Genomic DNA, 24581 nt, shown 5'->3' with positions numbered 1-24581 from the left:
CACACGCGTGAGGAAGATGAGGATGAACATGATGATCAAGATGATGAACTGACACTCACCTGTTCTTCACCTTTCTGTCGTCAAACTCAAAGGCCATGTGACTGTTTCTGGATAAACCAAACTGTTTGGCCAGTTCCAGCACAACAGGCTCCGCCTCCGCTGCACACGACACCTGTGATTGGACAGAGCAAATGTCAATCAAACGCTACATGTTGCAGAACTCATCAAAACTTTATAATGTATTATAATCAGTGTTGGGGGGTAACGCATTACAAGTAACACAAGTTACATAATAATATTACTTTTTCCAAGTAATGAACGCATTACTTTTTAATTAGTTACTTTTTCAAATAATTAATCAATAATTATTTATTGATTAAAAGCTCTCCTGTCTCCATGTTGAGAGAAATTGTGAGTAAGATGTTACTTTAGTTCTAGAATAAATGTGAACATGCATTAATTCATCTCACTCACTAAAAAACAGATACAGTGTTCTTCAAAATGAATAAAAACAGTGAAATTCAACACAAACCTGCAATAATCAAATGTTAAATAACACAAATATCCTTTATGTATTTAATCCCATTTTATTAATCGATGTCTTTGCTGCCGACCTTCGATGATCCAATTCATCCATACTAATAAGCAAAAATTACTTTAAGATAATTTAACATTTGTTTTCCTTTTTTTGCTGAAGAGTTGACATTTGTTCTTCTGTGGTCTACTGTACAGACGTCAGTTTACTTTTCTCTAAACCTGAGGGTTTTGGTGTGAAAAGGCTTTTACATTTGACAAAAATAGCACTTTTTATATTAAAAACAAACAAGCAAGCCCTGCCCAGATTTCAAAAGTAACGCAAAAGTAACGTAACGCATTACTTTCCATAAAAAGTAACTAAGTAATGTAATTAGTTACTTTTTTAAGGAGTAACTCAATATTGTAATGCATTACTTTTTAAAAGTAACTTTCCCCAACACTGGTAATAACAGAGTACACAATAATAAAGTACTTCGCAAATCAGTAAATTCACAGTTTATGTAAATTCTGACACACCAAGTCATTGGTGTTATCTCTAAAAACACTATACACTAAGTGCCACAGAGCTTTACAAAGTACAGGCAGCAGATGGAGCCAGAGAACAGCTGATGGAGCTCCTGTAGACTCACTGAAGTCACAACACATTACTGCACTCAGTATCATCAGTATTCAGTTTTCATGTGAGAATAAAGAGGTTGTTGAACACTGAAGCATACTGTGACTCACAAATCAAAACTTCCTCTGAAAACGAAGCTGCAGAAACAGCAGAAGCAGCATAAAGCAGATGAAAGCTCACTGCTGGCCATCAATCAAAGGGTAAATGTAAGTCTGAATGGTGGAGCTGCAATGTTCACAGTATCTCTGATGTGTGTGTGTGAGAGCAGGTTAATACCGCGGGGTCTTTGACACTGGTGGGTGTGTCTGGGATGGGCGTAACTTCTGCGAGGGGCGTGGCCTGAGAGCAGCAGCGTGACAGCAGCAGAAAAAGACATGATGAAGACAGAAGAGCTCAGGTGAAGCCACTGATTATTGCAGCATTAAAGCAGCAAAGTGTTAAAAATAAGATGTATACAAATATTGCACAAATAATAATGTAATCGACAATGAAACTAAGTTTTGCGTAAAAACAAAAACATCTTTGACTAATACAATTCCACACATGTGTGACTATCAGAAAGTCCTCTTCCTGTCATTTCAGAAAATATACAGTTGAGGTCAAAGGTTTACATACACCTCTGCAAAATGTTAATTATTTGACCAAAATAGAAGGGATCAGTGTGAAAAAATGGATCTCAAAATCATACAGTCATTGTTGGAAAGGGTTCAAAATACACAAAAAAGCTGAAAAACAGAATTTGTGGGACCTGAAGGTTTTTCTGAAGAACAGCAGTTTTAAGCAGTTTAACTGTTCAGGATGAACAAGTTATGAAAAACCATCAAATAAACAAAAAACACAGCTGTAACAACACAGTATCTAGAATCAAGTGTGTGTAAACTTTTGAACAGGGTCATTTTGATAAATTCAACTATTATTTTCTATTGTGGACAAATGTAAAAGTCTTTCATATTCAGGTCAGTCCTAATAAAAAATAACATGCATTTTGTATGATCCCTCCTGTTTTGGTAAAATAATTAAGCTTTTGTAGATTCAGCAAGGTGTATGTAAACTTAGTGCCTTATATAACTCATTAGAATGAATGAAGTGAGTGAAGCACCTGTGAGAGTCAGACATAATGAATGAGAAACAATCTATAGGCAGCGGCCGCCAGAGAGACTTTGATTGCTAATGCTGTTAGCTTTAGCTCTGTCAGCTGAAGAGAAGATCTGTGTTAAAACTAGCATGCACTGCATGAACCACTGATTTTCCTCTGTCCCCCTGGAAATCTCTGTACAACTCCTGTCTGAAGCTCATCTCTGAGGCTAATGGACTGGAAAACTGCTTCAGCTTTTACTCTCTCTCACTGCTACACTTGAGTCCATTGTCTCTTTCTTAGGATAACATGGTCATAGACTTTGTCTCAGACATGTCTGCTTTTGGACTTAAAAAATGTGTCCGGCCGGGATTCCCAAATGACCCAAAATGGCTGGGATTCGGCTTTTGTAGTACTTCATTGTGTGTGTTTTTGTATTAAAGCCTTGCGCAGAACTGTTTTCTTAATCCTGCTCCTGCAAACATTCTAATATTAAATATAATTTTCGCACATCATAGAGTCGCTATCAGTATGCAGAGTATTTAAATCGCTTTGGATGAAGCTCGTGTTGGATGTAGGGTTGCCAAATCCAAATTTTTTCCACTGAATTGGTCTGATTTTAAACAGTTGCAGCAGGTTGATTTTCTCCCGTGGGTTAAAAATTTGAAATATTGCATCAATTACATTTGACTGAAATGCTTGTATTGAAACATTTTGCATTCTACCTGTGATAAAACTGTGGTAGATATTAGATTTGTGAAGGATGGCCACTGTGGTAGAAAGCTTTTTTTAGCTGTGTTTATGATCAATATGCATAACAGTGACTGTAAAATATCTAGTTTTGGTATGGAAATGCATATTTTGAATTCACAGTAAATGCTGCTCCAAACAAACTTGTTTGCTTATAATGTACATTTTGGTTTGCAACATTAACCAAATAGAGTCAAACATAAATGTAAGTATTTGTGACCCTGGACCACAAAACCAGTCTTAAGTCGCTGGGGTATATTTGTAGCAATAGCCAAAAATACTTTGTATGGGTCAAAATTACTGATTTTTCTTTTATGCCAAAAATCATTAGGAAATTATGTAAAGATCATGTTCCATGAAGATGTTTTGTAAAATTCCTACTGTAAATATATCAAAATGTAATTTTTGATTAGTTATATGCATTGTTCAGTACTTAATTTGGACAACTTTAAAGGTGATTTTCTCAGTATTTTGATTTTTTTGCACCCTTAGATTCCAGATTTTCAAATAGACGTATCTCGGCCAAATATTGTCCTATCCTAACAAACCATACATCAATAGAATGCTTAATTATTGAGCTTTCATATGATGTATACATCTCAGTTTTGTAAAATTTAACCTTATGACTGGTTTTGTGGCCCAGGGTCACATTTCATTTTTACACGCAGTTGAATAAAATAATAATACTTATTAAATTCTTATTAAAAACTTTTTTTTTAATTATATGGTTAAACCGATTGGTTAGACCAGTAGTTAGTTTAAGTACGGGACACATATGTATTAGTTAGGACATACAGTGGAGGCTGGTGGTGGAGGTCGAACTGCTTCTGTAGGCTTCAGAGCTGGTTTGGGCGGAGCCTCTTCTTCCTCCTCCTCCTCTTCAGGGGTCTGGGGCGGGGGTGGAGGCGGGGCCAGGTCAGGACAATGACCAATCTCTGCGTTTTCAAAGGCCACGGGCTGAGAGAAATCCACGGGCCTGTTTCATTGACAGAGACGAGACACAACACACAGCAGCTCTTGAGGGAATGATGACACAACGTGACTCCAATCAGGTGAATAATGAACACGCTTATGAGCAAGGACAGACTCATTTAAATGAGTCTGGTAGAGGGCAATGGGGTTCGCTCTAGTGGAAAAGACGCACAGCCCACTGGCAGAGATTCATACTCCTCATTAGAGCAAGAAAAACTGTGATTATTAATGTCATACAGCATTTAGCTTATGACTGCACCTCAAAACTGCACTGGAAGGAAAACAAGACCTTTAATCTACAGCCACGGGAGGCTGGAAAAAATGGGTCAGTGTTTACACCAGTCGCTGGTCGCTGTACGAACCGCCAGAAGAGTCACTACAGCACAGTCCAGTCGTGACATATTGCTGTGAATTGTGCTCTGGAGGTCGGTACATTTATCAAAGGGCTGTTAAAGGTAACCTCGAAAAGCCTGGAAGGCTTGCTAGCGTCTTTGCCTCGTTATTATCTGTATAACGGAAAGCTGTGATGTGCCAACATTACTGTTAATATCTGGTTTCTAAGACAGAACAAAAAACTAGGAATGCCAAAACTAAAACTAAAGGTTCTCATTACAATCGGAAAAGTGGTTTGAAGTCTGATGCCATTGAATCTTAAGTAACTGATGGGGCATAGTGTTGCCAGGTCAAAACTAGTCTAATTGCTATTCAAAATAATCCCAAACCCAGTGTAACTGCATTTCTTTGTGATTAACCCTTTGATCGAAGTCACATTCCTGCAGGAAAACCAGACTTGGTAACACTAATGGGACAGTTATTAAGAGCTGGAGCAATATGTGGTTTTAAAATGCAAAGTGCAAGTGAACTTAAATTGTTATAATTCATGAACGCTTTGGAATACAGACATACATTTGGACTATTTTTAAAGTCCATCAGCAGATTATAGCAGAAGTGGAATTTTCAAAACATGAAAGTACCAAAAAGTTACAGAAAGTTAATAATGTAAATAAAACTCACTGTACTATTGTAATATAATATTTTTTAATCCAAAAATGCTTTAAAATTAAAGCCATATGTCACAATAAGTTATGTTCCAAATTTGAAGTTGATATTAAAAAATTGAGGTTCCTATGAGATTTTTATTTACGTCGTTATACCACAAATAACCACCAGGTGATATGCAATCTCCATTGAATTTGAAATCCAAATTCAAATATTGTTGAGGAACGAGCACAACTGACAGTGGGAGTTGAAAGGTCTTGAACGAGACCATAAATTGAGTTAATTTGTCCGCATTTAATATGCCTCTAGTCATAGAGCTTTTCAATGGATGCCAAGTATTTTTAGCTACGGTACAACCGGCAATCTCTGACCCAGTTTGTTTGTTTACTTCCATGACTGCAATACGCTGTGTTTTCCACCAACTCGCAACCCGGGGTGTCAAAATACTATTGGGTAAACTGGCAGTGGGCGAAGTCACACAGACCAAGACATAAACAGACTTTCAAACACAAAATGTGCATAACTGTAGCATTGTTTTCCAGAGAAACAAGTATGTGAACTTAGCATGTTTCCTAAATATCTACAAACGTATTATAGTATTTTTATGCTTTAGTAGTTAGAAAATTACATACAGCACCTTTAACTCCACCAAACATGTATTTTTAATAGAGCTGTGAGGTCATGATGGGTGGATGACGAGTTTGGACATACACAGTGTTGATGAGAAGGTTCCAGATGCAGCCCTCAAACGGCACATTGGGCCGCTGTACACCTGTTTCTATGTCTGTCGGGATGCCTCCGATGAAGAGCCGATGGATGCTCAGAGGATGATCGTTGTTTAATGGCTGCTGGATTAGTGGCTCTTCATCCACCTGCACAGAAAAAGATCTGCACACACACATGCTCCGTTAGTTTCAAAGAGGCGTGAGAAATGACAAGAAAGAGAGAGAGAGAGAGAGAGGGGGAGGGGTTGGCTTACGCTCCCGGGAATCTTTGAATGCGCAGCGAGTGCTCTCTGCCATCATGCAGTATTCCCTTCTCCACTTTTCTCAGAGCTCTGCGTGGATTCCTGCTGCCTGTGAAGACCAGCACCTCCAGAGCTCCTTTATTCAGCTGCACAGACAGGAAGGGCTGCAGACACACAGACAGATGGGATGAGGTTTAGACAGCGTCGTTGTTTAAGAAAGATCAGTGGAAATCACTATAACTAATCACTTCTGTTAGTAGTGACTATTGTGCACTGTGTCAGTGATGTAAACAACCCCACAACTCGAACTAATTTCCATGTGCAATGAATCAGACATGAATGATTCTTCAATTCATGCGTTTTATTGTCAGCAATGTCCTAGCAACCACCAGAATACCCTAGTAACACCTTATAACAAACTACCCACTACATATCGACATGACAGAACACTATTGGAACCGCAGAGCAACACCTTGGCAAACAGCTAGAACACCCTAGTAGCCACCTAGCAAAAACCTAGAATAAACCAATCACAACATACTAACATGATTTAAAAAACACCCTTCGGAACACTATTGCAACCACATAGCAACACCCTAGCAACCACATGACAACAGTGTCTTGGCAACAGAGTAGCAGCACTCTAAACAACCACCTAGAAACATCTTAGCAATGAGCCAGAACATGTAAATAACCACCTAGCAACACCCTAACAACTTCTTTGTTAACCTACTGCGCTAAAAACATTAACAACATTCTAACAACCACATGACAACACCCTGGCAACAAAGTAGCATCTATTTAACACTGTAAATATTCAGAATACCTCAGCAACCACCTAGAAACACCTTAGCAATGAGCCAGAACATGTAAATAACCACCTAACAACACCCTTACAACTTCTTTGTTAACCTACTGCGCTAAAAACATTAACAACATCCTAACAACCACATGACAACACCCTGGCAACAAAGTAGCATCTATTTAACACTGTAAATATTCAGAATACCTCAGCAACCACCTAGAAACATCTTAGCAATGAGCCAGAACATGTAAATAACCACCTAACAACACTCTTACAACTTCTTTGTTAACCTACTGCGCTAAAAACATTAACAACATCCTAACAACCACATGACAACACCCTGGCAACAAAGTAGCATCTATTTAACACTGTAAATATTCAGAATACCTCAGCAACTACCTAGAAACACCTTAGCAACCAGCTAGAACACACAAATAACCACCTAACAATGCTCTCAAAACTCCTTTGTTAACTGGCTGTGCTAAAAACACTAACAACAGCCACAGCAACCACATGACAATGCCCTAGCAACAGAGTAGCAACTGTGTAACATTCTAAGCTACTTGAACTAACCTAACAACTTTTTTGTTAACTGACTGGCAACAGAGTAGCAAATGCGTAACACTTAATCCCTCAAAATAGCCCAGCAACCACCTAGAAACACCTTAGCAACCAGATAGAACACATAAACCACCACCTAACAACTTCTTTGTTAACTGGCGGTGCTAAAAACACTCACAACACCGTAGCAACCCCATGACAACACCCTTACAACAGTGTAGCAACTATGTAACATTTTAAAGCACTCAGAATATCCCAGCAACCACCTATAAACACCTTAGCAACCAGCTAGAACACATAAACAACCACCTAACAATATATTTGTTTACCAACTGCGCTAAAAGACTCACAACACCCTAGAAACCGCATGACAGCACTGTGGAAACAGAGTAGCAACTATGTAACATTTTAAAGTACTCATAATAGCCCAGCAACCACCTAGAAACACCTTAGCAACCAGCTAGAATGCATGAATAACCAATTAACAACACTCTAACAGCTTCTTTGTTTACCGACTGTGCTAAAACATTTACAACACCCTAGCAACCAGATGACAATGCCTTGGCAACAGAGTAGTAACTGCGTAACTTTCTAAACCACGTAAAAAAACCCAAGCATTTTAATGAGTTTTGCAAGCTAAGATAAAACATTTCATGTTCCTTCCTAAAATATGATAATTTAGTCTAGAGATAAAAAGCTAAATATTTTTGATAAAAATGTTATATTAAAGTTCAGAATGGCTCACAGTAATATATTCGGGGGGAGTAAGCTGAGCGCCGGTAATCAGAGAGTCGGCTCTGAGAGCACACACTCATGCTCTCCACGCTGCACTGGAATTGAGGAGAGCGATGCGAGAGCAGGATCCTCTCTCTGAGCCGACAGCGACGCGCATGCAGCGCAGGTGACCCTGGACTCGCCGTAAATTGGAGGAATGAATGAGGAGCGGTGGAGAAAACCCTTGGCCTCCGAAGCCGCACTCCCGCAAAATGACACCCACTTAATTTACGAGCAATAATGATTTTCAAAAGGTGGCGGTCCGGCACCCTCTCCCAAGAGGGTTATCGCAAATTGGACGCGATCCATCAAAACGGCGGCTTGTAAATCTATTTTTACAAACGGAGTATCACGGGGAGGTGAGAGCGGCGACTGCTTACTACGGATACGCCGCATAATTGATGTGCTGCCCCTGAGCTGGCGAGAGAGAAGGATGATGAAGATGTTACTGACAAAGATGTAGAAAGTCATATTTTAATTAAAATGATCACCGTGCCCCTGGCCTTTAGTCCACCTGGTAACAAAAAAAGATCAACTTTTGTTTGCTGAAGGGCAGAGGCAATTACAAACCTGCCTGGATAATAAATCTCTTTTATGGGCTATGAGACCCCTGTAACCCCGTGGATTCATTATGATCTCGTTCTGAAGGCCGCGGCTCCCTGGACTTCCACCATTACCCATAATCACCTTCCTAAGCGCTCAGACAGGCAGGAAGAATAGCATTGAACCGTCTCACACACAGTCTCCTGTGTGTCTGTGTTTGCAATCGGCTGAAAGAAAGCTGGATCTTGCAAAACTACGCAATGCAGCTAATGCTCAGACTTAGTCATACATTTTGGGGTCTAAAAGACAATTAATTTTCAGTACTTTTTTTCTGATTATCTGAAAGTTGAATAATGACACTAACTCAACATTGGCAGTTATTGAATTAAACTGAATCGAGACTGAACTAAATTGATTTGAATAATGAGACTATTGTCTTCTATAAAGCTGCTTAAATTAAATCATCATAACTGATGAATTATACAACATCAGCAATGATATTTTGTTTATTTGAACTATACACATGATTCAAAACACCTTTACCTTGTGTTGGACAAAGCTATTCTCATTCAGGTTTTTAAAGTACTTCATCATAGCACAGATTCTGCATTTTTAAAGGTTCTTAATGATGTCTTGTTAACTGTAGACTCTAAGGATGCTGCAATTCTGCTGCTAATAGCATTTGAGACAATAGACCACAACATTTTTATTGCACGACCTGAACGGTTGGTAGGCATTCAATGTACTGTTTAAATTGATTTGAGTCCTATTTAACTAATAAAAGTTTTACAGTTATCTAAGGTGAATTTGCATAATCTTCATGTCCATTTATGTGTGGGGTTCCACAAGGATCTATTTTGGGACCCATTATATTTTCAATATATAAAATAGTGTTATAACTGCCAGTAAAAAAAGCAAAGTAAGTCTCCAGAGACTCTTCTTGCATGTTTGAAAGACTTCAAAACTGAAAATCATATTGATTTATGCCCTTTGTCCATAAGTGGTAAATTTATGGGAAAAAAACTGAATACACTTTTAGATGACTTACTCAAAATTGACACAATTCTGTTGTCAGAATAAGTCTTTTTTTTTAAAATTAAGAACACTGGCAAGAGAGTGAGAGAGTGATCCATGCTTTTTTTTCTTCATGCCTGGACTACTGTAATTCCCTGTATGTAGAGATTAATCAGTCCACATTGACAAGACTGCAAATAGTCCACAACACTGCTGCTGGACTGCTGACAGGTTCTAAGAAATGTGACCATATTACTCCTATTTTTTCTTTTCCTCACTTATAGAATTGATATACAGTATAATATACAATGATCCCACTGTTCAGTCTTTAAATGGCCTTGCACCTTTATATCCTTTAGATTTAATTCAACTATGCTCACTGTCCAGACCATTCTTCTGACCAGAATCTCCTGATTGTCTAGACACTTTTGCTGTTTTAGCCCTTAAGCTCTGGAACGGTTTGCCTCCAAACATCAGAACTGCCTCCACAGTTGTTTCTTTCAAATCTTTAAGGAAACTCATCTGTTCCCAGGCTTTACTGATGTTCTAACCTGATGTTGTGCTGTAGTGATGTTTTAGAGATTTGCTGGAGCCTCAATGTATGTGTTGTTTACTAGTAGTATGTTTGTTTTTTGCAAGTTTTTTGTGATGCTACAAATTTTCGACAGTTAACTGATGCCCTGTACTATTCCTGAAAATTTTATTTTTTCCACAAAAGAGGGGCCACAAGAAAACATTTGGGAACCACTTTTCTATAGGAATTATTAAATTCTCGTAAGACTGAAAGCGTCTCAGGTTATGTATATAACCATGGCTCTCTGAGAAGGGAACGAGACACTGCCTCCTTTAGTCTCCATAGCGACCCCTAGAGGACTCAGTTTGATGTTGCCTGAGAAGGGGGCGAGACACTGCATCCTTTAGTCTCCATAGTGACCCCTAGAGGACATAGTTTGATGTTCCCTGTAAAGGGAACGAGACACTGCGTCCTCTAGTCTCCATAACAACCTCTAGAGGATGCATTTCAATGTTCCCTGAGAAGGGAATGAGACACTGCGTCCTTTAGTCTCCATAGCGACCCCTAGAGGACTCTGTTCGATGTTGCCTGAGAAGGGAGCGAGACAATTCATGCTTTAGTCTCCATAGCAACCCCTAGAGGACTCCGTTCGACGTTCCCTGAGAAGGGAACGAGACACTGCATTCTCTAGTCTCCATAGCGATGCCTAGAGGACGCAGTGTCTCATTCCCTTCACAGGGAACATCGATCTACGTCCTCTAGGCGTCGCTATGGAGACTAGAAGACACAGTGTCTTGTTCCCTTCTCAGGGAACCATGGTTACCTAAGTAACCTGAGATGTTTTCAGTCTTACAAGACTTTCATAATTCACTCATTTCTTAACATTTTCCTTTGAAGTCATTTGTTTGTCCCCCCCTGGTCTACTGCTGTAATTTTCGATAAACCTGCCTCTAAGTGGAATGTAGAAACAATAAGTCTGGCTGCATGAAACTATTCAAAGCCTCCCCCCAAAATCCGGTTTTGATTTGTAAAGAATTTTTCTCCATTGTTTACTGGTAAATGAGAGAGTACTGGGACTGTGGGACTGTTGTATACAAAACTATTGTGCAGTTGAAATGTCAATCTGTGTAAAAGGGTTTATCAGCATTAAACATATTAGAGTAATTTCATGACTGAATAAGAGTGTGAGGTGTGTGAGGTGTGTGTGAGCACCTCTCCGGTCTGTCTGCGTGAGCGGCGCGGGATGTGGACGGGCGTCAGGCCCTGCGTGAGCTGCGTCATAGAGGTTAGTCCTCCTCTGCCAAACAGGATGATGCCGTTTTCGCTCTTCGTGCTAAAGGAGAGAGAGATCTCTGAGCCCACATCAAACGACACAGGTTTCAGCTCCATGTACCCGGGCTTGGGGAAGCTCACGGTGTGCAGGTTCTGACAGAGAGAAAACTAGAGTTTAATTTGCAGTTTCTCACAAAATCAATTGGTCATAGGTGTTTCTTCAACTTTAGCAACTGTCCTGGAATCTTTGTATCATGCCTTCATTTTTTTATTTTTCTACTTTTCGAATGGCTTTATGTACCACACCTAAAAGTTGGACCAGGATCAAAATTTAATTGTTGAGAGAAAAAAAAAGTAAATTTGAATGTGAAGAGAGAAACTAAAACCCCTAAAACCTGAAAACTAATCCCATGACAATAAATTTCATTTGTTTTGATAAAATGATATTAAATATAAGAATTTAACACAGTGATCAGTGTTGACACACTGTAGGAAATGGTTAATAAAGTTACTAATGCACAGGTCTAAAAGGCCAATATATTTTTTATAACCAATTATTTGCATGTTTATGTGCCCGATAACTGATACGCAGAACTGATATTTATTTAATGTTATAAAGTAAATAAATGACTGATTGAAGTAAGTGCATATTTAGTTTTTTCCTTCTGTCGTCTTTAAAATAAGTGTTGAATATTAGTAGTCTTTTATGTTAAATTTAATCTTCATATTACAACAATAAAAATTTTCTTTATAAAAAGCATCAGCAGCAACACTAATATTAACAATAAGCAAAATAAATGTAGAATGTCTAATGTTTTCAAATGGAGAAAATAAACAAAGGACAGGAGTCACATCAACTTCATATTTAAATACAGTTTTAGTAGGTTTATAAGCTGTTTAATAGGCTAAAGAGTGAAGAATACTTCACTGGATAATGTTAATTCACTGAATAATATTCTCTGAAATATTGGAATAGAACAGTGCAAGAGTAAAACCCTCCTGTTCAAGACAAACTATTGAACACATATGTATGTGTGCTAAGAAGATGAGGATTCAGAAGTCAGAAGAAAAAAACTTTATTAAAGACAACACGAGCAGACCAGGGGTCACCAAGCGACCTTGCTATAGTGTTTTTTTATTAACAGCCTGTGTGTAAATTAAGGTCTCTTGGTCTGATGAGACCTTCATATTTAATTTTATAACAGAAATTTCACAACTCAAAAGTGAATTTAGAATCTGAAAATTACAGGTTTTAATCTCACCCTCATTTTATTAACCTGCAATGACTGTGGAAAAAAGGAACATATTCTAAAAAATGGGGACCCCACTGACCGTCATTATGGACAAAAAAAAAAGTGTTTGTGTTGCACAAAAAAATAAAGTCATACATGTTTCAAAAACATGAGGGTGAGTAAATGATGACAGATTTGATTTTGGGTGAACTATCTGATTAAGTAATATTAACATAGACCTTTTTTACACATAAGTTAAAAACTGATTTTAAAAATACAGAAAAAAAGTTCAGAGGGTTCAAAACCGATGACTAAGAAATGCAAATTCTCTTTTGATTTCGGGACTAAACACTGTCTCTTGTATTGCTCATTTAAAAGAAAGTGCTTGTGGAGAAATATTTAAATTGAGTAAATGTTGCCTTTAGTGAAGTAAAAGTTACAGTGGGAAGGTGTTGTGTTACTGTACCTCAATTAAACAGCCTTTAGTCAGTCCTGTGTAGTCTGGGCTGCTCAGCAGATTGTACGGCGTTCGGGAAACTTCAATGTCTTTCATACAGCCAGAGAACCTCTTCAAAGCCACCTCTGACCTGAGGAAACATGTGAATAAAAACCTCAGTCAGCAACTGCTTCTTAAAGCAGACGTAAGATTAAATACAGGAGGAATTCATCTAATAACATCAGAATGCACATTTGCACACCTGTAGTTTCCACTCTTGGGTACACCGCCAAAATACATCCTCTCATCCTCCCTCAGGTTGAGGCCTGTAGCTCCACCTGGAGACGCCATCCGCAACCGCTCGTCCTCATTATTATCAATGTTCACTATGGAGATGGTTGCTAATGTAAAAGAGAAAGTGTGACTAAAGCTATTAAAATATACTTCATTTTAATTGTCCAAAACAAACAAACAAAAACAAATTAGATGAACAAAAATTTAAGGGATAGTTCACCCAAAAATTAAAATTTGACGTTTATCTGCTTAACCCCAGGGCATCCAAGATGTAGGTGACTTTGTTTCTTCAGTAGAACACAAACGAAGATTTTTAACTCAAACCGGTGCAGTCTGTCAGTCATATAATGGCAGTCAATGGTTACCAAATCTTTAAGAGTAAAAAAAACATACACAGACAAAACCAAATTAAACCCTGCGGCTCGTGACGATACATTGAGGTCTTAAGACACACGACGATTGGTCTGTGCAAGAAACTGAACGGTATTTATATAATTTTTTACCTCTAATCCACCACAATGTTCATCATGGTTTACACAGAGAGATTGTGGGTGTGTTGGTTACTCAAAGTGGTACTTGTGCTTATGCTGATTGTTGCAACTGATTAAAAACTAAAAGATTGTGTTTGCTTGCGCGAACTCATCCGGGAATGTTGACCTTTTGAGCCTGATCCACTAAAGTTATGGTTGTTTGCTCTTCATCGCGCGCCGTCTGTTGTGAACGTGCTCAGGACAGTTGGACATTGCGGTGGATCTAGTGTTGTTTTTGGCGGCCGATTTTCATTTTAGTTTTAGTCTAGTCTTTGTGTGAACCTGACATTTTAGTTTTTATTAGTTTTAGTCAAGTTCATACACCTTTTAGTCTAGTCAAGTTTTAGTCGACTAAAAGTCTGAGCATTTTAGTCTTATTTTAGTCAGAATTACCCATGACTATTTTAGTCTAGTTTTAGTCGACGAAAACGAATGACATTTTAGTCTAGTTTTAGTCGACGAAAACTGATTACATTTAGTCTATTTTTAGTAATGCAATTTTATTTAACCCAGTCAATATAGTATAAGTACCTAGTAGTATAGACAAAACCAAAGTTTTCTTTTAGCCAAACCTATTTCAAACAAGGTTCTTATTATATTTTTGTTACCTTATAGGCTGAAAAATGCATCCATTGCAGAAGATGCTCTAATTTTAATTTACAACATTTATTTTACCTACCAAACATGTTAGAAGTACACACACATAAATTGAAAAAAATTAAATAAAAACAATAAATAAAATAGCATCACATGACAATGTCAGAAAAAAAAGAGAAACAAGGTTTGAAAGGTCAAGCTACAATTTACTAAAAATTAGTGATGTGACGTTCGACACAGAAGCTTCGAATATTAATCAACTTAACAATATTCTTAATTTACTTGATCATCTATGCATACAAGAATCTTTTGTACTTTTGTTTTTTTTTTAAGTTTATTTACAGATTAATTCATTTATACCTTCTGTAAGTAAAATATTTCTTATGGTTTTCTTAGCATAAATTTATTTATTTTATGAAATTAATTATCCAAAAATTGCTTGGACATCTGGGATGCAAAAGAAACGTTTTCCACCTTTGACCACAAGATGTCATTAGTGTACAACGTGTTGAAAAGCTTCGAGTAATGAACCATTTTAGATACAGTTGATCTCTTTGGTGCTTCGAAAAGCTTAATTTTCCTATCACTACTAAAAAGTAGAAAAAAATGTATGTGTTCTTCCTTCTTTTTCCCCCAAATATGAACCTTATCTGGCCGGCCATTGGTCCCTTTATCTGTGTCAGACTTAACTTTGTTTGTGGGCGTCTTCTAGATAATTCAGCGAGTGGAGCTTGAGGGAGTGACGCCGCTCGCCTGCGGTTTAGGCTAGAAGGGATACAGCTCTGGCTACTGGGCATGCGCACATCAATCTAACATTATAACATTTCGTTTCGTCTCGTTTTCGTCAATGAAAATAAAAGAGACATTTTAGCATAGTTTTTATTTTGTAAACAACATTTAGTCTCGTTTTTATTCGTCAACGATATTTCATAATACATTTTATATAGTCATCGTCACATGACCAGCATTTTCGTTTCGTCTCGTCTCGTTTTCGTCACGTGATAAAGGTTCGTTGACGACGATATTTAGTCATAATTTTCGTTGACGAAAGCAACACTAGGTGGATCAGAGGTAAAAATTATATAAATACTGTTCAGTTTCTTGCACAGACCAGTCTTTGTGTGTCTTAAGACATCAATGTATCGTCACAAGCCGCAGGGTTTAATTTGGTTTTGTCTGTGTATGTTTTTTGACTCAAAATTGAAGACTTGGTAACCATTGACTGCCATTATATGACAACGGTTTGATTAAAAAATCTTCGTTTGTGTTCTACTGAAGAAACAAAGTCACCTACATCTTGGATGCCCTGGGGGTAAGCAGATAAACGTCACATTTTCATTTTTGGGTGAACTATCTCTTTAATTACTTTGGCAACTAAATGAAATAAAATAAGTAATAAAAGTACTTAAATAAATACAATCACTTTTAAAACTAACAATGAAATAAAAATTAATTATAAAAAAAAAACAAAAAAAAAAACATTATATATGTATACAGTCGTGGCCAAAAGTTTTGAGAATGACACAAATATTAGTTTTCACAAAGTTTGCTGCTCAACTGCTTTTAGATCTTTGTTTCAGTTGTTTCTGTGATGTACTGAAATATAATTACATGACATTTATGCAAAGAGTCAGTATTTGCAGTGTTGGCCCTTCTTTTTCAGGACCTCTGCAATTCGACAGGGCATGCTCTCAATCAACTTCTGGGCCAAATCCTGACTGATAGCAACCCTTTCTTTCATAATCACTTCTTGGAGTTTGTCAGAATTAGTGGGTTTTTGTTTCCTCTGTAGGAGACGATCCTGGCGCTTGCTGGACTTTCTTGAACGCCCTGAAGCCTTCTTAACAATGCAGTGGAAAGTTTTTTTTCGGGATTAAGTTCATTTTCATGGCAAAGAAGGACTATGCAATTCATCTGATCACTCTTCATAACATTCTGGAGTATATGCAAATTGTTATTATAAAAACTTAAGCAGCAACTTTTCCAATTTCCAATATTTATGTAATTCTCAAAACTTTTGGCCACGAGTGTATATAAAAATATATATACATAAAATATAAGCGATATTATGTCATCACATGACTTCAGAAGATTTTAAATACATTGCAAGTCGTATGGACTACTGTTATAAAAAGCCAGCAAAAGGCCAATGTGAACAGAAGAAAGAAACACGTTTGAGTAACAGATGTTCATTTTGCACATCGGCTCGGCACACTGCTGAAGCTGAGCTGCTCTGTTCTCATATCTGTACCTTCTTTCTTCATGCGAGATATGGTGAACGACTTCCATTTCCCGTCATTATAGCGTTTGTCACTGATGATGGAGCCGGTGCCTGAGCCCAGATCGTAACTCACTTTCACCCTCCCATCTCTTAGTTCTGCACTCATGAAGTCTTTCTGCTCAGACAGACAGACAGAGCACAGATATAACCAGTGGAATGCATGTAAATACTGTAAAATAACTGATATGGTGTAGGTGTGTGTGGGTTGTTACCATGTCCTTGGTGGCGAAGTACATCATGAGCGAGTCTGTGGAGAACGTGCGGAACTTGAACATGACCGTGGAAACATTGGGGTTCCATCTGGTGGGACGGCTGACAGCGGCGTAACCCTCTCCGTCAAACTGAACCGTGCCTTCAGTGTCCGCCGGCTGAGGACTACACACACACACACACACACACACACACACACATCATTACACTAAGCTCCTGACACTGAACTTACAGCTGCGTGTTTCTGTGTGTGTTTGCTCACCTGACCACACATCCAGCACAATCTCCGTCTCTCTCTCTGTAGTTCCAGAGGCCGATTGGTTTTCCGTCCAGAGACGTCTCTCCCATACAGCCTGAGAATGTGGTGGTTTTCACAGCCTCCGCTTTCTACACACACACACACACACACACACACACACACACACACACACACACACACACACACACACACACACACACACACACACACACACACACACACACACACACACACACACACACACACACACACACACACACACACACAAGGAGAGTCTGTATATATTTCACATGATAAAAAACAGTTCAGACTTAATATCAGGGTTCCCACATATTTTCCATTTCATTATTTTCTGTAAAGATTTTTATTTTCTCAGAATTTTGTTTCTTTAATTTTCTCAAAGTGACAACATAGTCCCTAAAATAACAAATAATAAAAAAATAAGTAAATAAATAAACAGACTTTTACACACACACACAAGAAACTTTTTTTCTGCCCTTGAGAAACTATTCACATGTGCGTGGGGCATTTTTTTTTTGCATGCTTACTCATTACAATTTCCTTTGTGCATCACTGCCATCTTACTATGAATAATACAAGAGCACGGATGCACATGAATTAACAGAGATCTACTTTTATGGTAGTACCTCTGAAATCAAGGCCTAATGTCCAATTTAACACATGTTCTGTGGTGGCGAAGAAAAAAATTACACAAAATGGGCTGATGGCATACAATTTGCCAAGTTTAAAGGTCTATAAACAAGACTGGAACTTTTAAAATTTGGCTTTTGTTAGGGCAGTATGCCATTTTTTAAGACTTTAGGTCTCTTTAATGCATAGTTTGTATCAGGTGAGAACAACATTTGAACTGACTTGAGATGAAACAAATTAATTTACAATCAATACATTTTTCCACATTGACACTATTGAACTGATCTGAGCACTAAAGCTGAATAATGTGTATAAATCAGTGTTATGTCCATGTTATGGAAGCAAATTCTCATAATTAACCAGTCCATTTAAAAAATAAAAATAAATAAATAAATAAATAAATTGTGTGGTGTATGACCTTAAAGGATTAAAAAAAAATTCTGCTAATTTCCTCACCTCCATGTTATCCAAAATGTTCACGTCTTTCTTTCTTCACTCGCAAAGAAATTACATTTTTTGAGGAAAACTTTCCAGGATTTTTCTCCATATAGTGAGTTTCAATGGTGCTCAACAGATTGAAGGTTAAAAAGGTTCCATTTCAGTGCAGCTTCAAAGGGCTCTAAACAATCCCAGCCAAGGAAGAAGGGTCTTATCTAGCACAACAATTAGTTATTTTCTCAAAAAATGTACAAATTATATACTTCTTAACCTCAAAGGCTCATCTTGCCTAGCTCTGTGATGCACATGCACACTCTGTGTATTCTGGTCCAAGACAGTTAGGGTATGCTGAAAAACTTCAATCTCATTTTCTCCTCCAACTTCAAAATCATCCTAAATCGCTGCAGAAGTACAGACCCAGTGTTTACAAAGTGAACGCACAAAGAGGGTCAAACTCCTGGAATACATAGAGCTTGCACGGAACTAGACAAGATTAGCGTTTGTGGTTAAAAAATGTATAAATATTAGTTTTTTAAAGAAAATGAACAACCGTTTCACTAGATAAGACCCTTATTTCTCAGCTGGGATTGTTTAGAGCCCTTTAGAGCTGCACTAAAACTGCATCTTTAACCTTCAATCCATTGAGCACCAATGAAGTCCACTATATGGAGGAAAATCCAAAAAAACTTAATTTCTTTGCGACTGAAGAAAGATAGACATGAATATCTTGGATAACATGGGCGTGAGTAAATTACCAGGAAATTTTTAATTATGGAAGTAGAGTAATCCTTTAAAGATGTTTATATATTTTTACTGGAAAACCAGATTCAAATACAAATTAAGTAAATGCAGTGTGTGATGGACTGATGAAGTGGTCTCTCTTACCTTCACTGAACCCAGCATGCCACCAACAAACAGGTAAGCGTTCTGGTCCACATCCAGCACGGTGTAACTCTCAGGTGATTTGGCACTTCTGTGTGTCGGTAAGATGCCTGTTTTGGGTCCCTCCAGCGCATGGACAGAGATACTGCCGTTCAGCCCGATACTGAACACCACAATATGAGAAAAAGACCAGCACTTGAGCCACTAATAATCAGCAGTACTAATAAATAGTTAATAAAAGTTTGCCCCAAACATGGTTTATCTTTACTGGATCTGTCTGCATCATTAAATGCATATTATGAAATGCATAGACATTTCTAAATAAAATAAATAAATAAAAAACGAGATGTAAACTCAAAATTGTAAGATTTAAACTTGGAATTACCAGAAAATAAAAAAGTTTTTTTTGTGTGTGTGTGTGTGTGTGTGTGAATTGCGAGTTACAAGATCTCATAATTTTAAGATAACATAACTATCTAGCTATCTATCTATAAAATGAGACGTTAACTCAAACTTTAAGGATTAGTTCACTTTCATAACAACAATGCATAGATAATGTACTCACCCCCTTGTCATCTAAGATGTTCATGTCTTTCTTTCCTCAGTCGTAAAGAAATTATTTTTTTTTTGAGGAAAACATTTCAGGATTTCTCTCTTTATAATGAATATGGATGGAAACAAAATGACAATTTATATACTTTTTAACCTCAAATGCTGGTCTTGTCTCATCACATTCAAAGTGTGTGTGATTCGGGTAAATACAGTTAGGGTATGTCTAAAAACTCCCAACTCATTTTCTTACCTAACTTTAAAATCGCCTTAGATCGCTGCAAAAGTACCGACATAGTGTTTACAAAGTGAAAATACAAAGAAACTCAAACGCCCTTAACAAAAAAAAGGTAAAAACCGCATTGTAGGACGATTTTGACATTGAAGACATAAACGAGATGGGAATTTTTAGACGTACCCTAACTGTATTTACCCAAATCACACACACTTTGAATGTGCTGCGCTGAGATGAGACAAGACGAGCATTTGAGGTTAAAAAGTATATAAATTGTCAATTTGTTTCGAGAATAACCGATCGTTTCGCTAGATAAGACCCTTCCTCCTCGACTGGGATAGTTTAGAGTCTTTTGAAGCAGCATTTAAACTGCATTTCGGAAGTTCAAACTTCGGGGCTCCATCCATATTCATTATAAAGAGAGAAATCCTGAAATGTTTTCCTCAAAAAAAAAAAAACATAATTTCTTTACGACTGAGGAAAGAAAGGCATGAACATCTTGGATGACAAGGGGGTGAGTACATTATCTGTGCATTGTTGTTATGAAAGTGAACTAATCCTTTAAATTGCAATATATAAACTGGCAATTGTGACAAAAGAAACAATTACATTTTTAATTCTAAGTTGAAAACTTACTTGCATAAAAACAGATCTTACACAGTTTGCCGTCTTAAGTAAATGTATCTTGTTTTAAGGATGTGTAAGGGTCATAAAGGGTGCTAAAATGCTGTCAGAAAATGAGAAAATGATTTGCTGCGCTGTTGTTTTTCAGCAAAACACAGTGTATGTGAACTCTGAATTACCGCGAGGCCTCGATTCGATGCCAGTTTCCATCGTTGATGACGAGATCAGGATATTCTACACGGCCGACCCCTGATCCCACATCCCACAGGAAGTTCACCTTACCCTTCCTCATCTCGATTGCCAAGAAATCCACCTACACATGATTGAGGAAACTTAGCACTCATGAAACATTATTTCCTATTATTTCTCTCTCTGAGCCATGACCAGCAGCTGTTTAATAGAGGTTATGGAAAGTAAGGAGCTTGTCATCTGTGTTACTGACTCAGATGTACACCTTTAGGAGTGTGAACCTCAGACTGATCGCTTAAGCAGAAGACTTGAAGACATCCAGACAGTTTTACACTCACATATTTGGCTGATCCGAGGTAGAAGAGGAGGTTATCAGCAGCAACGGTTTTCACATGGAGGATGATGGTGTTATAGCGGCCTTTCTTGATATCTGGCCGGTAGGTGCGGATACAGTCTCCACCGGATGACACAGACACCTTAATCTAGGGGACAAAGGTCAAAAGAGGTCAAACACAGCACAGAATCTTATTTTCATGCAGTAATTTACTGCATATTCAAGGAGAAATCAACAAGAGCATTTTTTAAATGTATTGTTAAAAATGTATTTTTAATGAATAAGCAGTCAATAACAGTAATCATCGGTTGTGCAGCACTTTGTTTGGCAAAAAAAAAATTTAAGTGTTTAATTTTGATTTGATTAAAAGATTAATTAATTTGTAATGTTTTATGACTTCATCTGATTACCAGAGAAAACACTGCAAAAAATGTTTTAAAACAGATTTTTTGTCTTGTTTTCAGCCAAAATATCCAAAAATTATTAAATCAAGGATTTTCTAGATAAGAAAAAAAATTGTCCTGTTTTAAAAAAAGTCAAAATTAAGCATGTTTTTGCTTAAAGCAAGCTAAATAATCTGCCAATGGGGTAAGAAAAATAATCTTATTTCAAGCAGACAACTAGATTAATTTTCTTACCCCATTGGCAGATTATTTAGCTTGTTTCAAGCAAAAACTCACTTAATTTTAACTTGTTTTTTTCTGAAAACAAGAACATTTTTACTTATCTAGAAAATCCTTCTTGATTTAAGAAGGACAAAAATGTAAGAAAAGCATTTTTTTGCAGTGAATAAAATACACAACACAGAAAAACAAAACAAAAAAACAGGGCCCTATCATAGAAATATATACATATAAATAGTTGCATAAAATCTAGATTTTTTTTTTTACTTTTTTTTTTTTAATTTAATACAAATTTTATAAAAAAAAAAATAGAATAAATAAATTAAAACAGAAAACTCAGAATTTGGTCAAAATTTAGACATATTTTAAAGGGCTTTCCTAGAGTACACTCTTAAAAATAAAGGTGCTTTAAAAGGTTCTTCACAGTGATGCCACAGAAGAACCATTTTCTTACATTTTTATTATCTGAAGAACCTTCAGTGAAACAGAAAGTTTCTTCAGATGTTAAAGTTTCTTTATTGAACCATTTAAACAAAAAAGGTTCTTCTATGGCATCGTGAAGCAACTATATTTTTATGTGTATGACGAGCAGTACTCACAGAGTTGGCCTGTTTGCGAGCCTGATTGATGAGCTCTTTAATCTGCGAGATGTTTTTCTTCAGATTGTCCTGGAGTTCCTGAATAGGCTTCAGTTTCTCCAACAACCTGTCAGCCTCATTCTCCAGATCCTTGACTTTAGCTCCAGCCGCATGAACTGCAGACAAACACGCAGAGGAGCGGCCGTCACCAACATTAACACACAAGAGCGTGACAGAATAAAATAAACACCACATTAGAAACATGCTGGATAGCGGAGCCGTAAGTAATGGAGAATGAAAGGCTCTAAAACAAGAGCGCAAGAAACTATGAAAGAATGGGAGAAAAGTGACATGTTATATATCTGTCATTTGCAGCGTAGGCAGCGATAGACGTGGAGCTGTTATTTCAAAAGAGAAGATGAGAGAGAAAAAAACGACAGAGTTTCCATCTGTAATTAGCTAAAGCGCTCATTAGGATAACAAGCTTAGTGAAGCTTTCAAAGGCTGCGTTTAATCCTGTTTGGTTGAAACAAAGAACGGAGAAACGGAGCGATTGGGAAAACACTCTCTCTGTACATGCAGCGCTCTGGATAAAAGCACCATGCTGAAGCCTCGGGGAGCGGAGAGCGCTCTCAAAATCATTCGCACAGATGAAAGAAGAAAATCGTGTATACATACTTATTGCTGTTGACGTTCAAAATCAAATGGGGGGGGAAAAATACGAAATAGGCATTTAAGTGATCTTGTAACACAAACATTTCAATTAAGAAATCAAATCTTCATGAACCATGCAGCTGTTGTCTCTATAAAGAACGATTATTGCTGGAGGTGGATGGATGTCGTACTGTTTTTCTCCGGGTCTTTGATGAGGTTGTTGGCTTTCTTGACGTCGTCCTCCAGTTTGCTGTAGTTCCTCTTCAGGCCCATCAGGTTGAGGTTCATGTCCTTCAGGCGGTTCAGCACATCTATGGCCGTATCGTTGGCCTCTGCCGCCTTCAGCTTAGTGGTCTGGATCTTTGCTGCCAGATCTACAGCCAAACACAAAACAAGAAAAAACCACAGGCTTAGCTGAACATCGCAAACAATCATATCAACATATCAAACATATGCTCAGGTCATATTTTACTCCATAATCAAAGAAAAAAATCTTAAATTGAAATTGAAATTATCCTCCCTAGTGGAAATAAATATACTAAAATGTATTTTTATGTACTTAATAAAATACAAAATGCAATTGTACTTTTAGTATACTTATCTGGTATATTTAAAGCCTAAAACTAATTTTGTACTTAATGCATTTTAATTGTGCAGACTAAAGATATACTTAACAAAATTTGATTGTACTAAAGTGGAACTATTGCAAGTATACTTTAGGTACACTTTAAATAATATCAGTCTTTAAATGCTAAATATTTACTCCATAATCAAAGAAAAAAATCTTACATTTAAATTTTAATGAACCTTCCTAGTGAAAAATAATATACCACAATGTATTCAACATACATTTATTTCATGCTAAGTATACTATAAATACACTTACATATTATGTAATTAATAAAAAGTACCCTGAAATTGTACTTTAGTATACATCTGGTATATATGTGACCCTGGACCACAAAACCAGTCATATTTTTTTGAAATTGAGATTTATACATCATCTAAAAGTTGCATAAATAAGATTCCCATTGATGTGTGGTTTGTTAGGATAGAACAATATTTGGCTGAGATAAAATTATTTTAAAATCGTGGGTGCAAAAAAAAAATCTAAATATTGAGAGAATCGCTTTTAAAGTTGTCCAAATGAAGTTCTTAGCAATGCATATTACTAATCAACAATTAAGTTTTATGTATTTACGTTAGGAAATGTACAAAATATCTTTACGGAACATGATATTTACTTAATATCCTAATCATTTTTTTGGCATAAAAGAAAAATCAATAATTTTGACCCATACAATGTATTATAGGCTATTGCTATAAATATACCCATGCTGCTTAAGACTGGTTTTGTGGTCCAGGGTCACATATGAAGTGTAAAACTAATTTTCTACTTAATGCATTTTAATTGTGCAGACGTCCAACTAAAGATATACTTAACTAAATTTGATTGTGCTAAAGTGGAACTATTGCAAATATACTATATATAGGTACACTTTATATAAAATCAGTCTTCAGATGCAAATAAAGTTTAATTACAATTTTTATATCAGTAAGTCTTGAGCAGTATGTCAGTAAATATG

General features: G+C 37.0%; 2 protein-coding genes across 3 annotated transcripts in view; one reads left to right on the top strand and one right to left on the bottom strand.

The window, feature by feature from the left end:
- LOC141283608 (A-kinase anchor protein 7) overlaps positions 1–24581 on the top strand; it is a 286494-nt gene that overhangs the window by 247926 nt on the left and 13987 nt on the right. The window lies entirely within an intron of this gene.
- Positions 1–24581, bottom strand: part of LOC141348671 (laminin subunit alpha-2-like) — a 35161-nt gene that overhangs the window by 6492 nt on the left and 4088 nt on the right. Inside the window, exons 4-19 of the mRNA XM_073852948.1 lie at positions 23187–23369; positions 22363–22517; positions 21145–21288; positions 20797–20930; positions 19213–19372; positions 17242–17366; positions 16982–17144; positions 16740–16884; positions 13330–13468; positions 13098–13218; positions 11340–11552; positions 5929–6080; positions 5661–5837; positions 3774–3954; positions 1430–1492; positions 60–172 (exon numbers count right to left, since the gene is read on the bottom strand). Of these exons, the coding sequence (XP_073709049.1) occupies positions 60–172; positions 1430–1492; positions 3774–3954; positions 5661–5837; positions 5929–6080; positions 11340–11552; positions 13098–13218; positions 13330–13468; positions 16740–16884; positions 16982–17144; positions 17242–17366; positions 19213–19372; positions 20797–20930; positions 21145–21288; positions 22363–22517; positions 23187–23369 (2368 nt within the window). The remainder of the gene's footprint in view (positions 1–59; positions 173–1429; positions 1493–3773; positions 3955–5660; positions 5838–5928; positions 6081–11339; positions 11553–13097; positions 13219–13329; positions 13469–16739; positions 16885–16981; positions 17145–17241; positions 17367–19212; positions 19373–20796; positions 20931–21144; positions 21289–22362; positions 22518–23186; positions 23370–24581) is intronic.

This window comes from Garra rufa, chromosome 13 (genome assembly GCF_049309525.1).
Source record: "Garra rufa chromosome 13, GarRuf1.0, whole genome shotgun sequence".
Lineage (NCBI taxonomy): Eukaryota > Metazoa > Chordata > Actinopteri > Cypriniformes > Cyprinidae > Garra > Garra rufa.
The sequence above is the reverse complement of the archived record's forward strand: the minus strand, read 5'-3'. Positions and strand labels throughout refer to the sequence as shown.